General features: G+C 42.4%; 1 protein-coding gene across 1 annotated transcript; it reads left to right on the top strand.

Moving 5' to 3' along the window:
- The first annotated feature begins 2,569 nt into the window (after positions 1–2,569).
- MAN2B1 (mannosidase alpha class 2B member 1) lies at positions 2,570–24,136 on the top strand. Its single transcript, XM_070937400.1, has 24 exons — positions 2,570–2,727; positions 9,015–9,117; positions 10,245–10,418; positions 10,694–10,887; positions 11,076–11,208; positions 12,709–12,851; positions 13,230–13,346; positions 13,639–13,721; positions 14,786–14,906; positions 14,991–15,069; positions 15,303–15,412; positions 16,037–16,144; positions 16,389–16,505; positions 16,938–17,150; positions 17,471–17,568; positions 17,755–17,872; positions 19,526–19,644; positions 19,739–19,840; positions 20,489–20,576; positions 20,801–20,881; positions 21,661–21,876; positions 22,402–22,551; positions 22,987–23,089; positions 23,685–24,136. The coding sequence occupies exons 1-24, from the start codon at positions 2,605–2,607 to the stop codon at positions 23,783–23,785; spliced, it is 2,994 nt and encodes a 997-aa protein (XP_070793501.1). The 5' UTR covers positions 2,570–2,604; the 3' UTR covers positions 23,786–24,136.
- The last annotated feature ends 838 nt before the right edge of the window (positions 24,137–24,974 follow it).

The raw sequence follows: 24,974 nt of genomic DNA, 5'->3' as shown, positions 1-24,974 counted from the left end.
GAAGTCTTGGTCAGAACACCTAGAGATCTCTTATCCAAATAGTAACCAGGATTACTCTGCTGATGTAGGATATAACCAAGCTGAGCCCAAGGGAGGGGTCAAATACATCATAAGTCACGAGTCCCTAAAATAAACAAAATGTTAAAATGTTATAGTTATGTAGTTAATTACAAAGCACATTTAAATTATATTAAAATAATCAAAATATCTTTACAATCCCTACGGCATATCACAACCTTTGAGCACCCCTAATGTTTGGCAATTGAAAGCTGAAAAATTTGACACACCCTACAAGTGTGCACCAGCAAGAGATCTAAGTCCAGCCCACCATGAATGCCTTTATCTCCCGCTCAGTTTTCCTTGACCATTAGTTGGTCAGATTCTTCTAGAGAGCTTAAGCTTTCAATAAATCTTTATACTCTTTAACTGCCTGAATCTCCTGATTTCCCCAGCACTTGGCAGCTTAACTACCCAGAAGAACCAGATATTGCCACCTGCTGAAACATCTTTAAAGTGCTTATCAGTAAAATAGTCTCTAAGCACAGCCCAAAAAAATCGTGCAAAACAGGAAACATTTGTTTCAAGTTATTAATACAGCCATCAGTCTAGTGCTCTGCTCAAAGGAAAATGTTTCATTGAAGTTTTTATTCCTTTAAGATTCTGCCAATGCAAAAGAATATATTATACTTTGTAAATAAATTATTGAACTTCTAGAAGATACTTTTAATCTTGATTATTGATATGAAAAACCAGTTAATAAGAAAGCTATTTACAAAAGTAGTTTTCAAATTTCCCGAAACATTCCGCATTTCCTAAGTGATGGCAAGTCAAAGGGCAGCCATAACGTTGATCACACGATTCATCTTTTAGAAGTTCAATAATGCTATTTCTTTATAACTTTTTATTCATCGGAAAACCAATAATTTTCTGTCTCATGCAGCCGATCTAACATCAATATTCTCCCACTCTTAAGGCGATATTCTTGGCTAGCCATCTTTCTGTAAATTCAGAATGCAAGTTTCTTCCATATAAATGCAATCAATCAGGTTTCAAGCATTTTCTCTCAATGTATAAAAAGTCTGGTGATAGGAAACACCATCCTTGAAGTCTTGAACATAGTAATTCTGCTTTTAATTTTTGACAAACATAAGTCTCTGAACAGGTGATTTAATTGATTGTTATGAGATGAGGTTCACCAAACATACACAGTTCAAAATGTGGGTCATTGTCACTGTCTGCCTGTCTGCCTGTCTGGTACACTGCAACTTTTTCATCTGTTTTTGTTTAGGCTCTATTTCTGTGATGGCTTTTGTACTGGCAGACTGTCATCATCTGGCACTGGTCTCATGACTGAAGGCAGTTTAGAGTATTTAATTGATTTCTTAATTTTAGCAAAGAAACCAATGACGTTAGCCAGACATAAGTCTATCACGTGATTATTCTGTTCTGGCCAGATCATCGGGACAGCAAACAATATTCACTTCCGAGTTCCTCTGAGCCAAGTTCTAAGGTCACGTATAGCACAACAAATACGTTTTTCTCTCATAAATGCAATCAAATTCCAGGTTTAGAGGATTTTCTCTCAAATTTGAGAAGTCTGTGCCTGCTCAGAAGGTGAAGCCCACATTCAGTTGAACCACGGGACTTTCTGATTTATCCCAATGATGGGGAGGAATCCTAAAACACAGTGAATAACTAATCACAGTGACCGGGACCTCTTTTAACAGGAACAAGCAGGCCACTCAAAGAGCAAGATCCTCAAGAGGCCCTTCCATCCCGTCCGAAGAGGTCGGTAAGCAAAACAGGAGCCCTAGGCCTAGAGCAGGGGTCTCCAACCTTACCAACCTTTAAGACTTGTGGACTTCAACTCCCAGAATTCCTCAGCCAGCAAAAGCTGGCTGAGGAATTCTGGGAGTTGAAGTCCACAAGTCTTAAAGTTGCTGAGGTTGGAGACCCCTGCCCTAGAGGGCAATGGGGGAGGGACGGGAAAGCAAAGTAGCACCCGAGCTTCTTCAACTGGCTGGCTGGGAAAAAGCCACGAAGAGCCCTCTCCATCTCAGGCCTTCTGATTACTTAAAAAACGATTGGCGGGTGCCAGAGAAGGGCGCACGGCATGTGTTTGTGTGGAGGGAGGGGAAGTTTCCCAAGGCCGGCTCCTAGGTCCCGGATGGAACCAAGGAGAGCCATCCGGTTCAGGGCCCGATAAGGAGATTCTGAAAGCGGGGCTCCGCAGGCCAAGGCCACCAAGGAAGGGCTGAGAAACGGCCCTTCCGGCTCCTCACAAGCACCGGCAGAGTTTGAGCTGACGGCTGCGACCCCTTTTGAATCTCACCGCCTCTCTATGTAAAAAAGGATAACTTTCATCCGCCCATCCCGCCTTCCTGATGCTTATAGGCTAGAAGGCGCTGTCTGTTACAATAGCGGACGCCCCTAGCGTCCGTCAGCCAATTAAAACCGGCAGGCGAGTCCCGTACGGCACGCAAATTCTAACTGGCAAAGGAGTCCCGCCCCAAGCGGTTCCTTTTGGTTTCAGTTTCAGCCACACCCCCCACCCGAGAGGTATCTAGGATCCACGGAGCTGCTTGTCACGTGAGCTCTGGTCATATGATCGCTGCAGTGAGCTTGAGCTGCTGGAAGGGAGTCGGGGCGATGGGGATTCCCGTAGCTTTGGTGTTTTTGCTTGGGGGAGCGGTGCTACGGGGATCTGCGGTCAGATGCGGCTATCAGGTAAGGATTTGGGGGAAACTGGGGGAAATCTGTTCAAAGTCTGTTGTGAAAAAGTCTGATCTGATAAATAAAGGGGTGGGGTAGTGGGTAGGTGCGTAGACAAAGTACGGTATAATTTAAAACAAAAAGAAGGGACAGCAGCAAGATCAGGGAAATAGTCGATAATGTTCTTCAGAGCACAACAGAAGAATTAATTCAAAGTTAAGGATCTGCTTATTAGAGCTGTACAGGGCTACCAGTTTGATGGATCAGCCATTAAGAAGCCATACACCCCCATCTTAGGAAGGAATAAAAATTTAGAAGAATGCATTTGTGCAAGTGTCAGATATGAAGGAACATGTAACAACATGTACTTAGAAATAAATAGGAAGTTACAAGATTTGGCAACAAGAAGACAAGCAGCAGGAACCGCAAGTAGAGACAAAGGACAGCTAAAGCTTAAGCAAGATATAACTCCATGGGAGAAGAATGACATGTAAACTCAGGCGAGGTGCAGCTCCATAGACAAATAGACAGGTAGACTAAAAGCAAAGTAGAACTCCAAAAAAGGTAATAGCTTTGTGAAATGTTACTTCCTTATTTCTGGAAATCAACTGTATAAAAGATCGTGCTATGCTGTTGTTCAGAATCTCAACTCCCAAATTGGATTGGGACCCTTTTGCTGAAGCGCTTCAATAAAAGTTTTGCAAAAGTCTGTCTCTCATTGGCTTCTGTGCCAGGCTGAACCAATTTTTGTGCAACAAGTTAGCATAGGGGATTTGGATCGAGAGAGGTTAAAGTCCCTGTTTATTGTAAAGTTCCTTGGGGGGTTTGGTCCAATCATTTATCAGTCCAATCTACCTCAAAGGTTTTTCTGTGAATATTTAAGAGAGATGAGACTCTCTGCTACCTTGAGCCCCAGCTAGAATGGTGGGTTGTAAACACAATGAATAAAATTTCCTGTATAGTGTTGCCAAAGAAATTATTCAAAGGAAGGACTGGCTAGTGTACTTACTGAAAAGAGGAAGTATGGCAGCTTTTGCATAGATAATCATGTGGAGAACTAAAGCTTGGTTTATTTTGTTTCATATATGTATGGGTGCTTTATTATGTTCCCACAATCATAAGTACAGTACAAATCATTAGGGCTCCTTCCTTTTGCATAACAATTCATTGAGAATATCAAAAGTTTGCTTTCTTTATCAATTAGAAGTGCACGGTTCAGATTTGGCTGTCAATTTGTCCTTTTGAAACTGTCCCCAACAAGGTCTATCTAAATAAAGCTTGAAAGTCCCAGCAAGGTATCTCTGAATATTCAGTGTTTTTCTTGAATATAGAGCTTTTCCTCATAGAAGAACTGAAGTGCTTTCTATCCAGCCTTGACTCCACATAAAACTATACCGGCCTGAAATTGGCTATCCCATTGCCGATCCCTATTCCACTTTTTTTTCCCTTTATTCAAATGACTATTGTCACCTAACATCCCTCCAAGATAATGATTTTACACATTCAGCTAAGGGAAACAAGGTTTCCTAAAGAAGATGAACAGAAAGCAAGATTATGGGGACATGGCATAAAAAAAATTATCCTTGGCACATGTCTATAGATAGGTGCAAAAAGGGAAAACACATAAATTGTATTTCAACGGCATATACACTGCTCAAAAAAATAAAAGGAACACAAGCAGAAGACATCCGAGATCTGAATGAATGAAATAGCCTTATTAAATACTTTATTCGTTACATACAGTAGTTTTGTGTTCCCTTTAGTTGTTTGAGCAGTGTATAAACTACTGTATGTAAGGAACAAAGTATTTAATAAGGCTATTTCATTCATTCAGATCTCGGATGTCTTCTGCTTGTGTTCCCTTTATTTTTTTGAGCAGTATATATTGGAAGCTATTGTCATATTTTGTGACAGTGAATAATGAGGGGGGGGGCTATGCATGCATGCAGGCATGACTAAAAAGAAGTGGCAGTGTGATATTGTCTCCCAATTCTCTTTCCAGGATTTTTGTGATGAAATCTGCTAACTCTTTATTCTTTCCTTATTATGTAAATTGTCTAGATGATTACGGATACCTATAGATATACCACAGTGACTTGCAGACAGAGTTGCAAATTTCAGTGGACCAAAGAATGATATCCCTTTTAAGGAGAGGCCGTCATTTTTTCAATAAAGTGTCCGGTACTTTGCTGTTTTGTTTTTCTGTTGCCATATGTTACTCTTAATCTGTAGATCTGGCAATTTCATTCTAGGCAACAAATCCTTCTAATCTCCAGGTTCTGAGAAACTGCTTTATTGAAGGTCACCTGGCTCAGTTTACTGCATTCTGACTAATGTAGACTGTAGACAGTTCACCTGCATCTGGTTGTCTATTTTTCATGTTCCTGTCCTTGACACATACTGAGTCTTTTGCTTCCATCCTCACAGGATGTCATAAACTAGACTTTTCCATCTGATGTTCTCTAGTGTGTTACCATGTTTCCCAAAAATATGACCCACTCTAAAAACAAGCCCTAGCCCAATTTTCACGCCTGCACCCTAATATAAACCTTACTTAAACCCCACCCACCATCTGGTTGTATGAGGTGGGTCGAGGCACAGGTGTAAAAATCAGGCGGGGGTGAGGGATGGAGCTGCCCCACATTCCCCACACACACTTACCTTAGGACCACCACAGCCAGGCCCCGCATGCCCTGACACACCTGTCGCATTGCTGCCCGACTTCTGTGACCGGACGCCGCAAGGCTTGTAGTGCTAGTGCTGCCGCTTGTGGCAGGACGCCATGAGGCTCTTCACACTGGTGTGCAATAGCACAATGCACCATGTAGTATCCTGTCACGAGCAGCAGCACCAGCATGACAAGCCTCGCAGCGTCCTGCCACCAGTGGCTCCACCAGCACGAAGAGCCTTTCAGAGTTCTGCCACGAATGACGGCACCAGTGCAACAGGTGGGGCATGGGAGGCATGGCTGCAGTGGCCCTAAGGTTAGCGGGCAAGTCATCCTCCAAAAATAAGATGTGGTGCTTATTTGGGTCTTTATTTTCAGGGAAACACGGTAGTATTACAATTTCCAGAATTCACAACCAAACTTGAGGTTGGCAACTGCTTGGGAAAGTTTCATGTGCAACAGATAAAAAGGCATTTTGGCAAATTATTCACACAGTATGGGAATTTTGTGGTAGCTTGACCTTTCCCAACCTGATGCTCTCAGGTTGTGTTGCAGTCACTGTCATAATCTCTAGCAGCATGAATAATGCTGGCTGGGAATGTTGGAAGTTATGGTCAATCCCATCTGGAGACCCGATTAGGAAAGCTGGAGTTAACTCCAGCCAAACTCTGAGTTCTTGTCAAGGCCAGGATGCATTTCAGCAGCAACAGCCCAGGCCATTGTGGAAGCCTTGAGTTTGCATTCCCTTATTGCCTCTGGAAATCTAACAGCATTTTGTGGTCTTCAGGTGAAGCAGTGGAAGCCTTGAGCAACCATAATAGAGAGTTGATGAAATACCAAGAAATGGGTGCCTTATTTTTCTTTGGGCTCCATGTTGTTTAGAGCCATCCAGTGTATTATTAGATAAACTGCGCCAGGAACATTTGTGGCAGCTTTTTTCCTCTTCCTCATCCAGATAGATTATATGTCCTAGGTCAAATTGTAGAAAATACTAGGTTTGTGGCAGACAGACTTGGCATTCAGAAGCATCAGTTTAAGCCTGATGCCACCAGCAGTCCAGATCAGTGGTGGGTTGCTACCAGTTCAGTCCAAATCTTGCGAACCAGTAGTAATGGTGGCAGGAGGCCCCGCCCACCTGCCCGGACATCATAATGGACGATCTGTGCATGCGCAGAAGCGATGTGTGCGAGCAAAGCAAGCATGCACACTCCCATTGCGAACCAGTAGCGAAGGTAAGTGGAACCCAGCCCTGGTCCAGATGCCCTATGCATCAGTTAAGATTGGAGGGTCTTTAGAAATAGCTAACACTTTTCAATCTCCTTTCCTTTGGAATGCACCATCCCTTCTCTCCCACCACACTTCCTCCTGCCTATCACTATAATTATCCTTTCCTCTATATAAGTTCCCTTTAGCTCTCCTCTCCCAGTCAGCCTAGATGTGTCAGCAACATACCTCATGGTTAGTCACACTTGCACAACTTTTGATTGACTTCTTCCAGTCAACATATCATCCTTCCAATGCACCCACATCTAGCTTGCTGTGTCCTTGTTCCCTCTTACTTTCCAGCACCTGGCTGTTACTCAGGTGTAAACCTCCTTTCTGCAACCACCTTCTCTACTCTCTGCCTTTCCCTCAGAGAGCAGAACCCGTCTTCCTTCTTTCTCACCTCTTTTCCATGAAGTCTTCCATTCCTCTAGAATTTTATAAATACCTCCAGGACAAAGCCGGAATGAAAGCAGTCTTCCTTTGGGAGACTCACTTGGTATCTTCTATGGTTGGTACAGTTTGTAAATTTCCATTTCTTCAACCCTGCTTCTTTCTTTCTCTTCAATCCTTTTTGCTTTCAATGCCTGCTTATTTCTAATTTCTTTTCTTCCAGTTGCCTGTCTCATCTTTCTTCTTTTAACCAGAGAGTCATAATATCTGTTCTGTCACCATCTCATCTCCACTACTCCTCAGTAAATCTTTACTGCAGACAGCTGGATGGAGAAAGATTTAACAATTGACCTCCTGCATAGGGCCCATAACACTCAACTTCCAGTCTCTCCAGAAAGCAATGTTGGCCTGCACTTCCCTGATGAGGTATAGCTTCTACAGGTTTCACCTGCTTTCTCATCTGTCTTCTCCCTGTCCAGTTGAACCTCCTCTCTCCACGATTCTTTCTGTCCAGATCCCAATTTCTTTCTCCACCATCTCTCCTTTATCTCATCTTCCCATCTTACCACAGTTTGCCATAATACAATAGCCAAAATAATAGTAAATGATTTCCCATTTAGGACAATAAGAGCATAACTTAAGTCAGAAACAAATCCCATAGTTTAGAGGGGGACTTGGCTGGGTTGCTATAATACAGTAAACCACAAAGTGTCCAATACTGTTTTTAGGTTAACATAGCCTGTTGGGCAAGTCCAGCTGGAGAAGTTTGAAATTGGGATAGCAGAATGAGAACCTGGACCTTGTTTCTGTAACCATTTAGAAAGTAGCTTCTGCTTTTTTTTCTTTTCTTTTTTTAGTAGTAAACATCCCTTTATTTGCTGACACCATTACCAAAACTGATTACATTAGCAACCCAAAAAAGAGAGAGTAGGGAGGAGGAGTGTTTACTTCAGGTAGAAGTTACGAGCTGCTACTCCCAAACTCCTACATCTTCTTAGAGCTGGCGGATGTGTGTGTGTGTCTGTGTGTTAATGGGTATGAAGCATTAGTCTTGCTCTTTATCATATTTTTATTCTTTGTTCCCATATGTATCCACTATCCCCAAGCAACCTCTTCCCCAAAACCCCCATTGCTGTCTGGGGCAGGTGGAAGTTGGGATTTGGATGTGTCAAGTCCAGATTCTCTTAAAATCTCTCCTGTTGTCCAAGATTTGCATTCAAGTACATTCAGGAGTACTGTACAGTACTTTAAAGACATTTGAAGACACAAAGCTTCAATTTTGCTGAGTTATTTAACGATTTTGAAAATGTTATCAGTTTTTCCCCACTGCATCCTCTATCTACTTTGTAACTATTGTATTGTTAATTATTATGGAAGTCTTGTGCTGAAACAGTTGATGGTAATAGGAAGATATTAGTTCTTGTTTTCCCGTGTCCGGAAATATTTTGAATTAGGCTTAGAAATACCCAGCAAACAGCCCTGGTCCCAGCAATTGTGAGCCAGCCTTTTATATTTTATTTGAATATTTAGCCTTCTATTGGGAGGTGGTCAAACATACTTAGCAAACTGTAATATTTCCCTCAGTCCTAAATTTGGTAGTGGTTCTTCCAATAAGTGATGATTTTATTCCACCCCTATACAGACTTACCTTCAGCAGGAGTAACCTTCAGGCAACCTTGACTAGTCTCCAAAGCAGGGTTGGTCCTGATTAATTCTTGGATGCGCCTCCCCCCCTTGGGAATACCAGAACTGTTGCCTGAAGTCCAAAGAGCATCATAAAATATGGCAGTGGCCAATTACTTCTGTCCTTTTGCCACAGGAACCTTATGGATGCAGTGACCAGGAATTGAGCTCAACTCAAATGCATCTTTACTTTTTAGTTTTTATGACTGCTGCCATGGGGAGGGGCATGGTCTTGAGGGGTTTCACATCCTCCTTTCAGCTCAAGTGTTATTTGTTTTTTCCTTCCTTTTATTAGTCCTGCCCAGTGACAAAACCTGACATGCTCAATGTTCACCTTATCCCTCACACACACGATGATGTGGGCTGGCTGAAGACAGTGGACCAGTATTTCTTTGGAGGTGAGTTGAAGCTGCCATATGAACTAGCAGGAGGTGCCTTGTAGCAAGATCCAGCAAAGCCCTGGAAAGGAAAAGAAAGTTTTGTGCTTTGTGGTTTAAATTAGTGCCAGCCTTTCTTGCTGTGCCTTGGAATTTGGTGCTGAAGTTGTAACTGCTAACCAAATCTGGACTCCAGTAAAGATTGAGTCTTCAGATTGCCTTCCCTGTTTGAAGTAAACAAATGATCCTAATGGAACTGAAGATCTTCAGATATTTTGGTCTTCAGCTCCCACTCGCAAACTGCTGTAAAAGGTAGTAGACATTACGAGATGTCTTAATTCTGTGTTTGAAGAAAATACTGGTATGAAAGAAGCAAAACTTGACATGTTTTATCAGCTGCCTTAAAAAATAAAAGTAATTCTTAGCAAATAATAACAACTCTCGCTGTCTTGTAAACTATTTTCTATTTAATCTTCTACAGCAGTTTGCTATGTCACTCCAGTACTCTTCTCTCAATAGACATCAGGAGACCAAGGTTCAGAAATCAGGAGCAGCTCCAAGACTTTGTGGAGAACTCATGATTGAGGGGCATTTTTAACCAGGAGGGGCTTGTGCTTTTAGCCATAAGGGCAGCCAGGCTGCTGGCTCTCTGCTGCAATCTACTGCCCAGCTCTATTTTCTAGTTTCCCTTTCCTTGGCACGCATTATCTTTCAGCAAAATCACTGAGGCCTTGGCTCCTCCAGACTGCAGCATCCTGTTTGGAGGCCCTGCTTGTGTGGGTGAGCTTTGCACTCTGCTTCCCAAGGCCAGAACAGAGTCATGGAAACAGAAACTTTCCAATAACACATTTTATCCTTTAATCACAGGTAATGGTAATGTACAGAGTCCCAGGTGGGAATATTTAGCAGCTTTTCTGAAGGTCATGTCCTTGCAGAGATATTTTCATGAAATTCTCATTGCCAGCCAGCAACGCCAGTTACTGTGGTGATTGGGAAGGCGAAGCAGCACTAGGCCAGGAAGGTGGCTTTGTGGCTGATGGTGGGTTCAGGTGCAACAAAGCCAGGCTTTCTTTCAGAAACGGGAAATACCGTAGACCTGTGATTGTGACAAGCAAAGACCCAGCCTTCCTCTGCTTCTTCCCTTGCAGTCCGCAATGACATTCAACATGCCGGGGTGCAGTACATCCTCGACTCTGTCGTTCCTCAACTGCTGGCTGACCCCAGCAAGCGTTTCATCTATGTGGAAGTGGTATTCTTTGCTCGCTGGTGGGGCCTGCAAATGGAAGCCATGCGCCAGGCTGTGCGGCAGCTGGTTGCGGAAGGTGAGCAAGAGGGACTGAGCACTTGTTTGATCAATTGTTGTCTTCCCTGAGTCACATGTGACATGGGCCCATGTATCACGAGAAGGAGGTCTTAGGCAGAAGCAGGGAACTAAAGAGAACAGCAGAGCATTCCCTCACCATCCCGGGGATTATATCGATACCATGGCAAACTGAGGAAGGCTGAGAAGTTTCTGCTGCTTTGCAGTGTAGGTTTCAAGTTCTGCCCTATTTTGATAATTTCTGTTTTTCTTTCTGGGTTTCTCACTCCGCGATAGGCCGCCTGGAGTTCGTGAATGGTGGTTGGTGCATGAACGATGAGGCGTCAGTGCATTACAATGCTGTCATTGATCAGATGAGTCTCGGGCTCCATTTCCTGAAAGAGACGTTTGGAGAATGCGGCCGACCCCGTGTAGCCTGGCACATTGATCCTTTTGGGCACAGTCGGGAGCAGGCTTCTCTGTTTGCTCAGGTCTTGCAAACTTCTACATTTGCCAGAATTTTTAACGCTTATCCTCTCCCCTTTCATTCCAAGTATGTGAATATGTAAAACCCTTTGTAATTATCAATTATCCTATGTGTTGGGATCTCCCAGTTCATTTAATATCCCCTTCTCCAAGTTCAGGTTATTTATATTCCCTCACTTGCCATTTTCCTCAGATGGGCTATGATGGTTTCTTCTTGGGCCGAATTGATTACCAGGATAAATTCCACCGGGAGTCACTGCGTGAAATGGAGCAGTTGTGGCGTGCAAGCAGCAATCTGGATCCACCTGCGGCTGATCTCTTCACTGGTGAGCACGGCTGACCTGGAAGAGATCTGGAAATGTAGAAGACTTAAGTTGCAACTTTGCCAATGTAATTAACTGCCCACTCAGTTAAGAAACAGCAGATGATGACTAGTACCAGCAACATCCTGGTGCTCTGCAGATATTTTTGCTCACAAATCTTGCCTACCAAGGCAACAATTGATGGGCATTTGGGAATTGGTCTTAAATTTTGGCTGAGGACTTGGTTGTCTACCAGGGCATATACATTAATTACTTTCAGTGGCCCAAGTAACAGAACTGTATGTGAATTGACAGTGTCAATTTTATATATGTCCTAATAGACATGAGCATAGGTTAGCACGAATCCTGTGTGTATTATTGCCTGGGTTGAATCAGTTTTTGAAGGGCAGATCATCTTTATGAAAGAAACGCATACAGGCATGTCAAAAACTAAGACATATAAGTATATACCCCATGGTGAACTGCTGTCTTTGGTTTTTACAAATATGCCTTCTGGTAATATGGCCAAAACTTTTATCTTGTTTGACCAGAGTACATTTTTCCAGAAGTTCTGGTCTGTTGCTCATGTGATAAACTTCTGGGATCCTTAACTTCTTTTCATGTCTTTCATTCTGTTCTTGCACTGAACCATCTGGAGAACTAGGACCTGAGCAAGTTGACAGCTGTAGGCAATCTTCTTGATGATCTTCTGGATAATGGAATGATCGATGTTCAATTGTTTGGTGATCTTTTAAAATCCCTCATAGGCATCTCTAATCTTCTTTCCAAAGGCCTCGGAGTGCTGTTTTGCTCAACAGCTAGTTGGATCATGCACTTCAACAGCAAAGAGCAAATCAGACTAAATATCTGAGGTTTAAATAAAGCAGGTTCCTCCCAGATCCTCTCTAACAATGCTCTGATTATTTGCATCTGATCTGATATATCTAATTCTAATTTTAGGTATTTGGAGTAGTGATAAAAGTATGGGCATACTTATTTTTCCTACATTCAAAATTATGTTTATTTAAATTACAAAATAGACTACAAAGCATAAATATTGTAGTACATATTTGTTATTTTACATCCCCTTTATATATCAGTCTTGTTGAAATGAAGATCAAATATATTTATGTTGAATGTTGAAAAAAAATAAAAAACATCAGTGGGGAGGTACTTACTTTTTCACATGACTGCATATGATAGCAGTGTTCACCAATCTGGAGCATTCCAGATGTGTTGAAATTTTGCCATAGGATCTGATTTCTTTTCCAACTGTTGGTAGTTGGTGGAGGGGAATGCAGTCCAGGATCATCAGAAGCATGGGACTGCATCTGCTGTAACCATTGATTGTGGGTCATGCTGGCCTAGGCTTATAGCAGTACAGTCTCACACATCTGAAGGAAATCAAGTTGATGTAGGATATTGGTCCTTTGCTGCTTCATTATTGTGTGTTTAGCAATTGGGCCATGGAAATTGATTCCTAGAATGTAATTTGTCCCTCTCATTTCTCCTGTCCCCTGATAGGTATCCTGCCAAATGGTTATAACCCCCCTATGTCTCTCTGCTGGGATCAAATCTGCTCTGACAATCCTATTGTGGACGATGACAGTGATGAGAACAATGTGGAAAATATAGTGGCCTATTTTCTGGGAGCTGCAGCTGCCCAGGTGAAAACAAAGGGTAGTATCAGGGAAGATATCCATATTTGGGAGTAAAAGTAAGCTACGTATGAACTCTTGATCATTTCTAAAGATAATTGAGAAGTTAGTAACCACGTATTATTGCAAAGTAATGAATGCTAAATGAAGGTATTTCCACTAGTTCAGATGACTATTATAAGCTCACTATGAAACCTTAAGCTATCTGCCATTCCTTGTTTCATCACATCTGCAATAATGATTTCTTTTTTCTAGATTCTTAGGCACTTGATGCTTTTGAGCATCACTCTGCTTGTTGTATATGTTATTAACAATATTCCTGGAGATAGGAGGGGAGTGGCTATATGTCAAATAGACCTGCTTATTACTTTTCAATGTTCTCTTCAGGCCAAACACTATCGCACAAACCACATTGTCATGACGATGGGATCTGATTTCCAGTACGAGAACGCCCTGCTGTGGTACAAGAACATGGACAAGTTGATTTATCATGTTAATGCACAGGTACCTTGGGGTGGGCTATCAGCCTGTCTTTTTGGAAAGAGATATTTTACCCAACACGAGGCCTCAGAGTTTGAGGCCTCCGTTAATTTAGATGGGAAGAAATACAACAGAGTCAGGTCTTCTGAAGGCTGTTGAGGCACAAGTTGGAACCACACCAGTTTCTGTCTCTGGTTGATGGAATTCACAGAGACATATAAAAAGATGCCCAGATTTGTGGGTGGGATGGGTTGATAAATTTGCCAAGAGGAAATGCAAATAAACATGTTTCTTCCTTTGGAATATGACCTTCCAGCAACTGAAGGGCAGCCGTGTCAACGTATTCTACTCAACCCCAAGCTGCTATCTTTGGGAGCTGAACAAAGCCAACATAACATGGTAAGAGGGCTGAGGCAGGCTGGCTGGTGAGCTGGCTAGTATTCAGAGCTATTCATTGCAGTAGGAGTTTTTTTCAGTGGGGCTGTCTTCGCCACTCTCATGCCTGAGCAGGTGCTTAATTTGGATCCTTCCTTTAGGATACCCTCTCAATGTTAGCAAAAGAACCTGGGATTGCTAAACACCAAGAGCAGATATTTGATGGGCCTAGCAGGCAGCCTTAGCAGCTGACAGGCATTTCTGCTTCGTTTCAGTCAACCTCCTTTGTTTCTTTGCTTCTTGTGAACCGTCATGCTTGATCTATCCATCTCCTGATCTATTATGTTTCCTCTTGGTCTTGGCCATGTTGGAACTGTGAAGACATAGCACATCTGACAAAACAGCAGGAAAGCTTAGTCCCCTTGAAGGCAAACTCTTGGTTTGTCCCTACTTCAGGCATTTTCGGAGGTGGGGGTGTTTGAAGGAAGACTCATTTTCCTGCAACTGTCATTAAATAATCGAGAAGTGGAAATCCTTTGTCACAGATTGAACCTTCCCTACAGATCTAGAAGTTAGATTAAGGACAGTTAGCATAATCCTCCTTTGATTTAGGACCTCAGATCCCCAAAGTAGCTGCTGCTAATGGCAATGCTTTTGGATTTTGGGAATAGTAATTGAAATCTTAAAATATTTGGAAGGTAAAAGTTACCTACTTTTACTCTAGATCTGGGATAATCTGCATATCTTTAGCTTGGTAAATTTCTTTTATCCTCTAGTTCCACAGGGTACATTTGAAAGAGAGTAAAATCAGTTTCCACATCCATATAATTTTATTTACCCATCCAATGCCATCCTAATTATTAATTTCCATATCAGGAAAAGAATACTAAGAAGCACATTAGGTCTCTCAATCTTTTTTTTTTTCTTAAGTATCATGATAAAAAAAACATCTCTGAAGATGGATTTTACTCAGATGATGTTGCTGCTTGTTTCTACTACTGATCAGGTCAGATTATTCTGAAACTAGGAGAAGATTTGCATTCCACATCCAAAAATGGATTTTGGTTAACCGATCTTATTTTGAACAGGACTATGAAATACGATGACTTCTTCCCATATGCTGATGGTCCCCATCAGTTCTGGACAGGCTACTTTACCAGCCGACCAGCTTTGAAACGCTATGAACGCCTCAGTAACAACTTCCTGCAAGTTGGTAGCCTTCATGTTTTCTAAATCGAATGTATCCTGCAGGGTGCTTTGTGGTTCCCTGATTCAGTGTTTCTTTTTTTGCAGATCTGCAATCAGTTGGAAGTGCTAGTTGGCACAAAAGCAAACTTTGGGCCTTACGGCAACGCTAACAGTTCTGTGCTGCGTATGTATGTGTGCTCCTTGAGAGTTGACCAGGGCTTTCACCTTGAGCTTTTATTAAGAGTGACTATGGTGGCAGTTGCCATGACGGCCATCAGACCAATTAGGAAGAGATGCTCTGGCACCTCGGTTAGGGGTACAAGCCAAGAATAAAAACAGTGGCCATTCCCACAGCTCCCAAGTCTCTGTGGACCCCATAATTTTACTGTGTGATACCTGTGGTCTTTTTTCTTATAGGCCAGGCTATGGCAGTCGCTCAGCATCATGATGCAGTGAGTGGCACAGCAAAGCAGCACGTGACCAATGACTATGCCAAACAGTTGTCTATTGGTTGGGATGCCTGCCAGGTTTGTGCATGAACCAGCAACATTTCTCCCCACCACACACACCCACACACTTATTTATCTCCCACCACATATGTATGGGCATGAGCATCACTGCAGCTCTTGGACAACATGATACTAAAAAAAGTAAAAGCACTTTCTCTGGTTGCAAAAATGTTGCTTGATTTTCACATGTCGTAACAGCAAGGGCTAGAATTCCTTGACCTGATTTGGGGCATGTATACATGGCCACATGGCGTTCCCATTATTGTGGTAGCCACCGTATGTTGCTTAAAAGAGTCTTCCCCTTCTATGTTAAAAATGCAGCATCCTAATCTTGCCATGGGATCTTCCTGTATGCAATTGCTTCCAAAGGGGGCATATTTCTGAGACATCGCAGCTATTTTTTGCAGTGGACGTTAACTTGGTTTTTGTAGCCTAACTTTGCCAATGATGACAGAGGGAAATGCGAAAGCCACTTTTAGTTTTCTTCTTGTCAATGTTTGTTTTACTCTTGAAGTGGCTTTGAATCCAAGATTTTGCATAAGACCTTCACTGATTCTCCCCAGTGGTGCTTCTGTACACACATAACTTTCTGGCAGGAGTAGAGAACTTAACTACTGTTTTTTTTTCCCCTTGACTTGGCAGATTGTGATGAATAATGCCTTTGCCAATCTTCTCGGCAGCACAGAAAACTTCATCTATTGCACCTACCTCAACATCAGTGCCTGCCCACTAACCGAAGCTACCCCCGCTGTAAGGGACCATACAGTTTCTCATCTTTCATCTTGTACAAGGTTTGAAATCTGGAGCCTCCCAGATCACTCCTCAGCCTTAAGGACTCTGCTTGGGCTCTAGAGAGCTTGGAGCTGATAAACTGGGATAGTGTCTAAGTTATATAATGGTATACAAGTTCTGTTAAATAAATAAATAACCAGGCTCCTTAGCATCTGCTGTTAGTTCTTCCTTTGCTCAACATATTTCTTCACTACCTTTGCAGTTCAGAGTGATCATCTATAACCCTCTAGCCCGTTCTGTGGATTGGAATGTCCGACTGCCTGTGAACGGAAGCCATTATTCGGTGGTAGCTCCTGACGGTCAGAATATTTTGAATGAGGTAGGAGGTGTTGGCTTGGAGAGCTTTAGGCATTACTGTGAACTCAGGTGGGCCATCCTCCCAACCCCCAGGTGTTGCATGGAAGCCACTAACAAAGAAGGTCAATTGGTGTCAGACGCACCTACAAAACTAACTGATCAATTGAGAATATTAGTTTTCATGGGTTAGATGACGTCTTACCTGCATGCTGTTCTGTGCTGGTTAAAGTGTTAATCTAGTTAATCTTGGAGAAAGTCCTGTAATATTATTTAGAGATCCAGGTTCCTGTTCTCCAGGGAGTGAAAGGAAATGCATGCCAAATTATTCTGCTCTGAACAAGGTTGGGGTGAGTGGGAGGGTTTATTCTGCTGGGTTAACCCTGAATTGTCAATAATCAATTTCTTATCAATTTATCTTATTTAAAAAAAATCAATCTTACTTTTTTCTTGCCAGATCATCCCTGTATCAAGTTTCACCCGTGCTGTGCGGCATAACCGAGGCAGTGCCATCAATGAACTGGTATTCCAGGCATCTCTCCCACCATTAGGCTACAGAACCTATTCCATTTCCCGGTTGTCTGGCAGGGATTCAGCACGTCCTAGGCTGCAGAAAAGGCTGCGTCCTCGGCCTGCTGCAGCCCATCTTACACCATCGATTGAGAATGAGGTACAGGCTGATCTTCCTTTTGTCATTTGGTTGATGTCATTTGGTTTTTTCCTGCACTAGGGAAGTGAGGCTGAAACAGTTCTTAAAGTAAAATCAAGGGAAATACCAAAAATTACCTTGTCAAATATTAGATAGCGAATAAAAAGAGATGCTCAAAATGTTCCTATTCTATAGATAAGAAAGAAAGTAGCAAAAAAAAAAAAAATGAAAATGAACTTCCTGGATAATCATCTTCATTTGCTACTATTCAGACTAAAAATCCAAACAGCTGTTCCTGATGGTGCTTCTGATATAGTATTTTTGGTGTGTTTCTGCTCCAGCATCTGCAAGTTCTATTTGACCCCAAAACAGGACTGATGAAGGAGATCCGAAATTTGAACAAGAACATCTCCTTACCGCTTTTCCAAAGCTTCCTCTGGTGGGTCGGATTACTTTGTGCTTAGAGAAGTGAATGTCTGCTTTATTTCCTATGGTGGCTAGTGGCAGATGCATTTTTAGGATGGCTTGGCATTCCTTATCCTCTGCTGGGATTACTTAATGAGTTCTTGTTCTGCTATTGTAGACATGATGGTCTTCATGTCCTTCTCTTGGCTGACTTCTCCAGGTATAATGCCAGTGATGGAAATGCAGCATATTCACAGGCGTCTGGAGCCTACATCTTCCGTCCTGACACCTCCAAGGCCTTTCCCATTGCCCAGAAAGTTCGTGTATATCAAATAAAGGTAGGAAAAGCTCAGAGTCATCTGCTCCAAATTGATCTGTTTGCCCAGTGATCCAGGAGGTAAATCCTGCTGAGGATCCCATCCCCAAGAGTTTTGACCTGCACTGATTCTGTAGTTGGTATTTATCATAGGAGCTACCATCATCCACTGCTGTGAAGCAGCTGCTTCTGCTGAGTTTCTGCAGAACTGTAGAATATTTGGAGAGTATTTTGCTGGTCTGTGATTGTAATAAAGATTAATGGATTGATTGGAGAGTGTTAAATTCAGACTTGCCCCTGATGGATTGTACTATTATCACATTTTTGTGATATTTCCTGTTGTTGTTTTTAGTGCTTGCCACTCAAAGCCAGTTGGAATAGAACAACATAAAAAGAAATAAAGTTACCTAGTTACTTGCTTAGTGGGAAGAGCACAATTACTAGAATAACTTGTCCAGATAAATTAGACTCCCCACCCCTGAAGAGCAGGGATGCAGTCATAAAAGGCTAATAACTCTCATCCTATAGCCTCCATGGATTATTTGTATTTTCAAACCATATTCCACTAGTCAGATTCTGTGAGATGGGCAACTATATCAATTTGCTAATATTAATTTGCTTACCTAAGGTCCTAGTAAGCTAAATGACACAACTTAAACTGCTAGGCCTCATATTCTATAAGCAAAACAAGCTTGGCTTCTTCATGCTAGAGCTTTGCAGGAATTGCTATACAGTTGCTCCTGCAAAAGCTGTCTTACCTTGTTTGGGAATCTAAAGTAATATTTGTCGTGGACTGAGGGGATGGCAGAAACATTTTATGGACAGGGCAATACTATAATTTGCCACTATTGCAATACTGTAATTTGCAGGAATTTGAGCACAAATGTATGCTTGTTTAGAGAGCCTATTGTTGATTTTTATGCCCTCTGCAATCTAATCTGATCGGTGCTCAGTACTGTCCTACCTCAAGATGTAAGAAGGAAAAGAGAGGATGATGCCAGAAAGAAAAGGGCCAATCTCTCATTTTACCCTCTTGGCATAAAGTGTGGTTCTCAACTGTTTTCACTTGAGATAATATACTTTTTTTTTTTTTTGGCAGGCAAAAGGTTGCTAGCCCCGATATTTTTGGTTTTAAAAAAGAAAGGTTAAGTTTTTGCTATGCCTGGTCCCATTTCATGAGTGTTGTAGGAATTGTTTTTATATTTTTATTTATTTTACATATTTAAGAACTGCTCATCTCCCTCACAGAGGCAGCTTTTGGCCTTTGATGCTTTCCCATTTCCAACAAATGCCACCTCTGCTGGCAGGATTGCGTTTGCCAAAGCTTAATGTAAAACCAGCTTTTGTTCTTTAATGATTAGTCGGGAAGGATAATTTTCATTTTTCAGGAGCCAGGCAGGCATTTTTCAGGAGTGTCTAACAGGAGTAATCTGATTTCTTATTAAAATATTTTCTTAAGGCTCCTTCCTCTCATTGCCAAAAGGTGGCGTCTCTTGTATGATTTGAAGCGTTTGAATTTAAAGGAACAGTAAGGAGTAGTCTCTTTAATGTGCCTAGTATTTCTTTGTGTGTGAAGCTGCTCTCAAACTCTTTTGGGCCCTTCTACTGCCAAAAGGGCAGCTGTATCTTTGAAGCCAAGTGAGGCTAATAGCAGCCTTATGTCTCTCTTTGACAGACTCAAGTGGTGCAAGAGCTGTACCAGAACTTCTCTGATTGGTGTTCCCAAGTGGTGCGCCTCTATGCTGGGCAGCCATATGTTGAACTGGAATGGACAGTGGGACCCATTCCTATAGAGTAAGCATCAGAACATGGTTTGGCCGGGAGAGGGGGGTGGGGGGGGCTTCGTTAACCTTTAGCACAAGATTCTGGCTTCCATGCTTTGCCCTAGGGATCATTATGGCAAGGAGATAATCAGCCGCTTTGAGACCAATCTGCAGACTGGAGGCCTTTTTTACACAGACTCCAATGGACGTGAGATCCTGGAGAGAAGGTATGGGGTTAGGAACGGGAAGATTCACCAGTCCTTTGACCTGCAGCCAGAACTATACAGTGGCTTATAGTGCAAACTGTTGGCTAGATATTTCTGGTTTTGAAATGCTTGGCCACAACTTATTCAGTAACCCTAAGCAAACTATTACACTTCACTGTTTCTTTATTTACTGTCCAATCCTGTATGAGCAAATGAAAGTGTATAAAGAGCCACTGGCTTACTCTACAGCAGCCCTCCCCCAAAATGAAGTCACGTTGCAAGTATTGCTACCAGCATGGTTTACAAAACTCTCGCGTAACTTTCCATTCTGGACACCCTTCAGGTCTCTGGACTTCAACTCTCCCAATTCTCAGCAGTGACTCTATGCAAGTTGAAATCCATGCACAGGGAGAGTACTTGGCTGGGCAAGGCTCATACAATGGCTGAGTTTATCCAACAAGCCAGACTAAAATTGCAAAGATAATTTGTGGGAGCTAAAATACCAGTCATGACTGTACTAAGTGCCCTTTTGTTCATTTTGCCTCCTCTCTCACTGTCTCTCACTTCCATTTATAAGAGCTGGGGAGGAGGTGCGCCTTGATTTTTGCAATGTTCAGCTGGATGAAGGAAATCGGGAAGTTAATTTGCTCTCTTTCATTCCCCGAGAAGGCGTGATTACAGGGTCACATGGAATCTGAGCCAGACTGAGCCAGTAGCAGGCAACTACTACCCCGTGAATACTCGTATCTACATCAAGGTAATAATATCCCATGGTTCCTGGCAGCTTTGGTTGTTCCTGGTCTATAGGACTACCTGCCCACACAAGCATAATTATGGAATATGGGTAGGCTTTTGTCCAATGTAGGTTGAATCCTCCAGTGATGGGATCACCTGTAACTCCGAAGCAACTCTGTAAGATGAGGTTTGTTCATACATGCAACCAGGACAGTGTAACCTTTTTGCCTTTTTTTCCCATTTCAGGACCAGAAGACCCAACTAACAGTGCTGACAGATCGCTCACAGGGTGGCAGTAGCCTCACTGATGGCTCTCTTGAACTTATGGTAAGTATAGCAGGTTGGTAGAGCAACAGAGAGGACACGTACTTTCTGTAATTGCTTCCAGTTACAACTGTGGGAACCAACTTGTCTCCTTGATACTTGGGGAAGCTGAGTCCCAAAAGCAGAAGACTCACAGTTTCAATAGATCGGGGTGTCAAACTCAAGGCCGGCCCATGGGGTGCTTAGATCTGGCCCATGGGGCCGCCCTAGAAACAGCAAAGGACCAGCCCGCGGTGCCTCTGTCAGCAAAAACAGAGCTCAGGAGGGTTGCAGGGGGCCCTCCCCAGCTCTGTTTTTACTGGCAGAGGATTGCAGGAACCCGTCACAGCCAAAAACGGAGATTGGGAGCCCATTTTCACTGGCTGAGCGCTCGGGCCACCACAGGCACTGCTGACATGAGTGATGTCGAGCTGGCCCCTCCCCTCCCACGAGGTCAAACACAACCCTGATGCGGCTGTCAATGATATCGAGTTTGACAGCCCTGCAATAGATGAAAGAACATAAGAGTAGGAAATTGAGGTAAAGGAGATCAACAGCCAAAGTAGTGAGAAGTCTACAACCAGAAGAAAAACTTGTATGTGAAACTGTAGCAAGACTAGTGGTTAAATGAGTTGGTGTAGTCAGTTACTTATGTTTTAGGAGTTACTTGTTCTTCAGCATCTTCAAGAGACATACCGTATCCCTCCCACAGCATCAGGCATTTTAAGGCATTAAGAAATTGAATTCCAGTGCTTGTCCTGCCATTCTTCTGCTTCCCCCTTTTGTGTGTGTGTTGCTTTCAGGTACATCGAAGGCTGCTACATGATGACAACCGGGGTGTACAAGAGCCATTACTGGAACCTGGTGAATATCACAATGGACTAGTGGTGCGAGGTCGTCACCTTGTATTCTTAGATACAGTGGAATCATCAGCTGAGCAGCATCGTCTGTGGGCCCAGCAAGAGTACATGGCTCCACAGGTGGTGCTGACACCAGATAGTCACGACATTGTCAAAGAGGTGAGGGAAAGAAAAAAGATAAGCAGTATTAAACTATTCCAAGCCTTATTTATTAGTAGTCAAAATACTTTCGAAAGAAATGATGGATGGTATTTATAAGATTATTTTAATTGTGAGTGTTTTAGAGTGCAAAGCAATCCAAGGAGGATGTTTGAGCTTGGCACTTTTCTGCAATTATTTAAAAGTAGTGGCACCTTTTCCAGGGCCTATGCGGCAACTGCAGTGTATGGTTGCACAATCTAAGGCAGCTACATGGCTGTTTTAAAAAGTTTTGGACAGGTGCTGCCTGCATGCTTCCAAATTCCAAAGCTGCATTGGTTTTTAAATGTAGTTTAACTTTTTAAGATTATTATCCTCTCCTATTTTTCATAATTTGCATGTTGTTTAGTATCCAATGGCATTCCTTTTGTTGTGTTGAATGTTTATATTTTATAAGTCAATGACATTATCCAACATTGTGGCTTTTCAGGGATAGTAATCGGACAATAGGTTTGTTAGTCCAATACTTTGTCTCCCAATCCTCAGTTCTCTGCTCTCCGGCATGCCCTTCCTTTGAATGTACACTTGCTGACATTGGCCCAGTGGGAGCCTGATGCTGTTCTCATCCGTCTAGAGCACCAGTTTGAATATGGGGAGGCGGTCAATGGCTCCTTGCCTGTTGCCATTAACTTGCTGGTAGGTTTCTTATTAGAATCAAATCAGTAAAGACTTGAACTGTTCTCTGTCATTTAGCTGGGCTAAACTACCACCAAAGTGAGTAATTTCTTAAACTTCAGTATCCTGTACTTAGCATTTTACCTGAATTTCACCAAATCTATCAGGGAAGGGAAGCATTAGTATCTCCATCCTGCAGATAATAGTCACAATTGCTTGTGGTTTTCATCGCCCAGTTGAGATCTGAATGAGGGATTTCATGGCTAGTGTCTCACATTTTTATTAGATTTACAGGGCACACAGGAGAGAAGGTTTGAGTTGATGCTAGTTGAAGACCAGAACTGAAAAACAGGATTTAGTTGGGTGGGTCAGGCGGATGAAGAGAACCTGAGCATTGAGAATCAACTGGAGCCAACATCCCAATTTAGATTTTTTGTGTTTTTTCCACTTGGTCAGAATTTGTTCTCTTCCTTCAACATCATCACTGTGCAAGAGATGAACTTGTCGGCAAATCAGAAGCGGGAGAATGTGAGCAGGCTCATCTGGCAGTCAACTCAAGGTGAGGGTTGAAGCGGAATTGCAGATGTGTCTATACAGTAGTCTCTATTGCACGGGTGTCAAACAGCGAGTTTGACACCCGTGCAATAGAGACTACTGTATAGACACATTGCTGTCATGTGACGTTTTGTGACTTTTTCCTATTCACGGAGTTGGGGTGGGCGCGCCAGTTTGACCCTCCTGCTCTATTGCTTCAAAGAAACTGGTATTTTCAGTCGTTTTTTTATCCTAATGTATTTAGTGTAATTGAGTTGCACTGAAAGCTACTCCAAGGGATTCCTCTAAGATATCTTTCTATAACCTGCAATTAGTCTTACATAGGCTAACCTGTATCTTGCTTCAAAATTTATGTCTGGCAGCTTTTCCAGAGCCCAAGTGGCCTCTCTAGCCTACCCACAAAGCCTGCATTTGGTATGACTGGGCAAGAGTTGGCCATTAACTATAAGCTAATTCCCACAATTACAGCTCTTGGAATGCACTTTTTTGGCAGGAATAATACTGTAAATCCCATTCTCTCTCAATAACTCTTGCCTTTCTTGTTCTTTCTAAATGTCACATTGGTATTCTATCACTGTTTCTCATCCTCCTATCCACAGGGATAGCGGCGGAACGACGATCAGGCACTCGCCTAGACCCGGCCCACATTGAATTATCTCCTATGCAGATCCGAACCTTCCTGGTACAGATTAGGTACTAAAACAGGCCAAGGCAAGAGATGTAAGGAAGAATTCAACCTGCGTTTTGGTCCGAAAAGAGTGAAGTATTGTCTCAAGGAACAGCACAACACAGGAGCCTCCCCGCCTCCCCAGAAACTTGCACAAGAGGGAGGAAGTGGTTCCTCTCTGAAGCAGGCATTGTCTTGTTCTGCGAACAGAGGATGCCCTTAAGCTGCTTTTAATGCCAGATGGTATGGGTAGTAGGACTATCTTCAGAAATTGTCCTGATATATTTTTTTTTTCAAATGAAAAAGGGATCACTGTTAAAAGACCACACCGGTCCAGCCTTCATGTCCACAGAGCACATCCATAATAAACAAAAATTGACCATCCTTACAGAGGGTTTTGAAAGTGCTAGAATATTTGGACTGTCTTAAGTACTATCATCTTTTTAATAAATCTCTTAAATACATATAACTATTTTGCATATTGCTTCAGTATTTCTTCCTGTTAAAAGTTGGAAAGTAATTAAGGCACCAGACTAGAAGCCAGGAGACTGAGAGTCCTAACTTCATCTTGGCCATGAATGATAGCTGGGTGACCTTGAGCAGGTCAGTTTCTCTCGCCACCTGGCCTTCCTCACAGGGTTGTTGTGGAGAAAATAGGAGGAATAGAAAATAGGAGGAATAGAATGAATATTAGATACATAAAAATAATATAGGCAGGATAATAGATAAACCAACAAACTCAAGATCTTGCACAGCTTATCAAGTTCCACTAGCATGGACAATATGTTTTACTGTGAAATGTTGTATAGTCTGGAAAATAAGCCTATCCTTGATAAATCACTAACCTAGGTTTGTTTTATAATGCCTTATTCAACTTTGGTTCACATCAGTGACATCTCAGTATTAAGCTGAGACTTGCATTAAGCTGCTTGCACCAATTTTCAGAAAAGAATGCATATGTAGATATTTTGGAAGTACTTTTATCTAGGTAATTTGTTACTTATAAAGAATATTTGTAGCTCAGGGTTGAAATGAAGTGCCTTGGTGCTCTGAGTGCAGTTGTTTTCTTGCAGACATTTATTACCCAAACTAGGTAACATCAACAGTGCTAGTCAGATGATGTTACCTGGTTTGGGCTAATGAAATGCCTGCAAGAAAATAACTGAACTCGGAGAACACCAAGGACACTTAACTTGCTACTTCATTGTAGCTTTATTGGGAG

This window comes from Pituophis catenifer, unplaced genomic scaffold (genome assembly GCF_029215685.1).
Source record: "Pituophis catenifer annectens isolate HBS135680 unplaced genomic scaffold, rPitCat1.0.hap2 SCAF_2, whole genome shotgun sequence".
Taxonomy (NCBI): Eukaryota; Metazoa; Chordata; class Lepidosauria; order Squamata; family Colubridae; genus Pituophis; species Pituophis catenifer.
The sequence above is the reverse complement of the archived record's forward strand: the minus strand, read 5'-3'. Positions and strand labels throughout refer to the sequence as shown.

Excerpts from the sequence above, each read along its gene's own strand:
- MAN2B1 (XM_070937400.1), top strand. The coding sequence starts at position 2,605 with ATGATCGCTGCAGTGAGCTTGAGCTGCTGGAAGGGAGTCGGGGCGATG. Across the intron at positions 14,907-14,990 it reads TCAGTAACAACTTCCTGCAA|ATCTGCAATCAGTTGGAAGT; the intron begins GTTGGTAGCCTT and ends CTTTTTTTGCAG. Across the intron at positions 15,413-16,036 it reads TTGGTTGGGATGCCTGCCAG|ATTGTGATGAATAATGCCTT; the intron begins GTTTGTGCATGA and ends TTGACTTGGCAG.